This window comes from Monoraphidium neglectum, assembly GCF_000611645.1.
Source record: "Monoraphidium neglectum strain SAG 48.87 unplaced genomic scaffold scaffold01955, whole genome shotgun sequence".
Taxonomy (NCBI): Eukaryota; Viridiplantae; Chlorophyta; class Chlorophyceae; order Sphaeropleales; family Selenastraceae; genus Monoraphidium; species Monoraphidium neglectum.
Window position 1 is genome coordinate 4,110 of NW_014011673.1, and position 4,095 is coordinate 8,204.

Here is a 4,095-nt window from a genome sequence, read left to right on the forward strand (position 1 = left end):
GCACGCAGCCGCAGCGCCGGCGGGCGCCCCGCCTGCGGCGCCGGGGCCCCAGCGGCCGCGCTCCGCCCAGCGCAGCAGCAGCTCCACCACTTGCTTCTCAGAGTCTGGCGCCGCCATGCGCAGGCTGGAGATCAGCCCCTCCGCATCCGTTGATGACATCTTCGCCACCAGCCAGGGCATCACCCTCTCCAGCAGCCGCAGCGGCATCGCCCGCAGCGTCCGCCACACCATCGCGCGCTGCCGCTCCGGCGCGAGCGCGGCTGCGAGCAGCGGCAGCACGTCCGCCTCCTCGCGCCGCATGTGGACCGAGATCGCCGCGCACACGCGGCGCGCGGCGCCGACGAGCTGGCCCAGCATGCCGCCGGCCTCGCGGCGCCCGCGGCGCGCGAGCGCGCGCACGTCGGCCAGCAGGCGCCCCAGCTCCTCAAACAGAGAGACCTCCTCCGCATGCTCCCGCTGGCAAGTGCCGCACGCGACGCGCGCCGCGGCCTGCAGCGCGGCGCCGGCCGCGCCGGCCGCCCCCGCGTCGCCGCCGCCTTGGCTGAGGCGCATCACCTCCGGGAACATGACCTCCTCTTCGCTGTGGGTGTGGAACGCGCACACGCTGCGCAGGAAGCGGTGGCGCTCGACGAGGCCGGCGAGCTGGCCGGCGCCGACGCCGCCGGGGGCGGCCTGCAGGGCGGCTGCCTCGGTGGCGAAGGCCTCGAGGGCGCCCATGATGCTCTCGTGGAACAGCACGATGCCCTGTGTGTGTGTTTTGTGCGTGTGTGTGTACGTGCGCGCGCGCGTGTGTGTGTGTGTGTGTATGTGCGCGTGCATGTGTATGTTGTGTGCGTGCGTGCGTGCATTTGTATGTGTGTGAACATGTATTGTATGTGTGTGTGCATGTGTTGTGTGTGTGCGCGCGCATGAGTGTGCGAGTGAGTGTCTGTGCACGTGCGCATGTGCATGTTGAGCGCGCGCAGGTGGGGGAGGGACGGTGTTGTGTGCATCTCAGGCCTTTTCAGCGCGGCGCGAGGCTCAAGCGCAGGCCTGGGCAATCAAGCTGCCCCCAAAATTGGTGATGGCGATCCAACCACAGCCCAAACGCACCCATGATGCATCCATCCCCGCAAGCCCGACAGCAAACGCACCTGCAAAGGCGGCCACGCCTCCTGCGCCGCCGCCGCGAGCTCGCCCGCCGCGCCGCCTGCAGCCTCCCCCACGCCATCCGCCGCCGCCGCCGCCGCCGCCGCGGTCGCGATCGCCCCCACCCCGCCCGTTGCTCCTGCCGCAGCCCCTGCCGCCACCGCCGCCGCCGCGCCCGGCGGGCTGAGCCAGGCGGCCAGCAGCTGCAGCAGCAGGTTGTCGGGCACGACGTCACCCAGGTGACCCAGCAGCTGCTGCAGCTCCCGCGCCGGCACAGCGGGCCGCAGCCACGTCACCACGCGCTCAACCGTATCCAGCGGGATGCAGTACAGGAACTGGGCAACCAGCTCCGCCTGCTCTGGGTGCGAGAAGTGCGCCAGTAGCAGCGGCAGCAGCTGCGCCTCCTCCTTGGCGAGGTGCTTGCGCAGCGTCGTGTGGATCGCCTCCACCTTGCAGACCAGCTGCCGGACTGTCGCGGCGCGCGCGGCGCCGGACTGCGCGACGGCGCCGCCGAGGAGCTGGCCCAGCTGCTCGAAGAGGTACTCCTGGCGGAAGCCGGGGGGGCGGTCGCAGGGTGCGGTTGCGGTCGTGGCGCATCAGCAAATTGCGGGTGTGGCGCGGGGCCGCGCCGGCGCCCGGATGGGGAGCCGCACGGGGGCATGCAGGCGTGATTGCCGCAGCCGCAGCGCCTACTAGCGGAATTCTGCGGCCGCGCCCCTGCCTCGGCACCCAGGCCGCGGTCGCGTGCCCGCGGTCCCGGCGGAGGTGGGCGGCCATGGCACAAGCCCCGCAAGGCCCCGCACCTCGTCTTGGTGCTCAACGCTGTACGCGGAGGTTACATTTTTGACTTTGGAATCCAATGCCGGGTATACGACCTGGGGGAGGCAGCGGTTGGGGCGAGGGGATAAGGCGTACGCCAGGGCGTGGGCGCGTGCGCGCGCGGCGCGCGCGCATGGCAACTACGTGCTAGGCGCACGACGCTGGGCGGCGCGGCCCATGGGGGGTGCGGGCTGCGCGGCTGCCTGATGGGTGTGCGCCTGAGCGCCTCACCTCATCCTCGACGGCGCTGTGGTACTTGTAGACCTGCTCCAAGAAGCGGTAGCGCTCCTTGAGGCGCAGCAGCGCGTCCACCTCCTCGCCCTCGCCGCACGCGTCCAGCGACAGCACGGTGGACGAGAGTGCATCCAGCTCGGCCCGAATGGCGTCGTGAAGGTGATTATACAGGAATAGCACGGGAGCAGGGCTGCTGCTGCTGCTGCTGGCGCCCGCCTTGGTGGGGAGCGTACGGCCATCGCATTCAGGCATAGCCAGCGCCACCATAGCCGCCATTTGCTACTGGCGGGCTGTCGCCTGGCGACACTGTGCTCCCAACTGCTTGTCGCGCGTGATCTCACAAAACTGGCAGCATGATGTGTACACCACCAACACAGTGCACCGCGATGGATGGTCAAAAGAGCGAAACATTGCACTCATAGGGTCCACTCACACACTAGGCACGCGCGAAATTCTGCAGTGGGTAACTCCATTATCGGGTGACAGTCGTCGACTCCTGTGGCATGGAGACAGACGTAGACTTTCGAAATCCTTGAAATTATTCATCAACATCTATATCACGATCAACCCGACCTGCACAGATCGCTGGTTGGACTGGTCGCGGGGCTCCTAATCTGCCCAGGCGCCGCATGGAGCGCCTGCGGCCTGCAGGTGGAGGCTTGTATGGATGGAGAATAACCTGCAGGACCAGGGGCGCGGTCGCGCTGCCTCGTACGGTGCGGCACCAGCAGCATGGGACTTGGCCGCCGCCGCAGCACACTCAAATTGTGTGCCTCTCACCTTGTTCTCCCAAGCATCGGCGATTAGCAATGCAGCTCCGTGGGAGCGCACCAGGCGGTATGCATGCCAGGAACCTGCAAAATCCATATTGCTTGTACTGACAGTCAAAGCTGTCGATGCGCGCGCTCGACACAGGGCGCAGTAGGTAATGTCGGGCCCACGCGACGGCGGCGGCGGCTGCCCACACTCCCCAACACCCCTGCGGCGCCGCCCGCCGGGAGCGCGCCCCAGCCCTGGCCTCAGGCCCCGGCCCCGCAGCCGCAGGCGGTGCCAGGCGCGCCGCTGCAGCAGCAGGAGCGTCCCGAGGAGCACCACGGCCCACAGTGGGGTCAGCCGACGCTGCAGCCGCAGCCGCCAGCTGCCCCGCAGCAGAGGCCCTCTCCCAGGCTGCCGGCGCGCCTGCCCCCGCCGCCCGTGAGGCGGCCGTCCACAGGGGCCGGCGACGGCCCCGCGCCAGCGGCGGCCGCGCCAGCTGCCCCGCCTGCTGCGCTCGCTGCCGAGGCCGCGCCTGAGCCAGGTGTTGTGGCAAGTTTGATTCAGGGCGGGGGAGAACAGTATCTCGATGAAGCTGCTGGCACGACTGCCGGGCTCGACAGCGGGACGGCCGACGCGGTAGCTGGAGCCGCCTCGGATGGCGTCGGCGCGGCTCCCCAGGCTCAGGCGCAGGCAGCGGGCCCCGCCGCAGACCCGGCATCGGCCGAGGCTGCGGGCGCACCCAACGGCGAGCCGCCCGCAGGGGAGGCCGCCGCGAGCAGCAGCGCCGCGCCGGCCGCTCCAGCCCGGCGGGGCCGGCGCCCCAAGGACTCCAGCGCCAGCGACAGCGGTCCCGACGACGCGGCAGCAGAACCCGCCAAGCGCGCCCCGCGGCGCCGCCGCACGGCCGCTGCCGCTGCAAGCGGAGCCAGCGATGAGAGCGAGCCGGCCGGCACCGGCGGCGGCGCCTCTGACGGCGGCAGTGACGCCAGCAGTAGCGGGGCTCAAGCTCCGACGCAGCAGCAAGTTGTCGCCACTGAGCGGGCCAGCAGCAGCGGCGGCAGCAGCAGCAGTGGTGGCGGTAGCAGTGGTGGCGGCGACGGCCGCAGCGACGCGGCGCTCGCGGCGACCAGCGGCCGCGCTGCCCCAGCGGGCGGCAGC

At 70.7% G+C, this 4,095-nt stretch overlaps 1 protein-coding gene across 1 annotated transcript in view; it reads right to left on the minus strand.

The window, feature by feature from the left end:
- MNEG_9490 (hypothetical protein) overlaps positions 1-2,448 on the minus strand; it is a gene marked incomplete at both ends in the record, with an annotated part of 6,155 nt that extends 3,707 nt beyond the window's left edge. Inside the window, 4 exons of the mRNA XM_014042037.1 lie at positions 158-744; positions 1,134-1,673; positions 1,932-2,003; positions 2,179-2,448. Of these exons, the coding sequence (XP_013897491.1) occupies positions 158-744; positions 1,134-1,673; positions 1,932-2,003; positions 2,179-2,448 (1,469 nt within the window). The remainder of the gene's footprint in view (positions 1-157; positions 745-1,133; positions 1,674-1,931; positions 2,004-2,178) is intronic.
- Between the last annotated feature and the right edge of the window lie 1,647 nt (positions 2,449-4,095).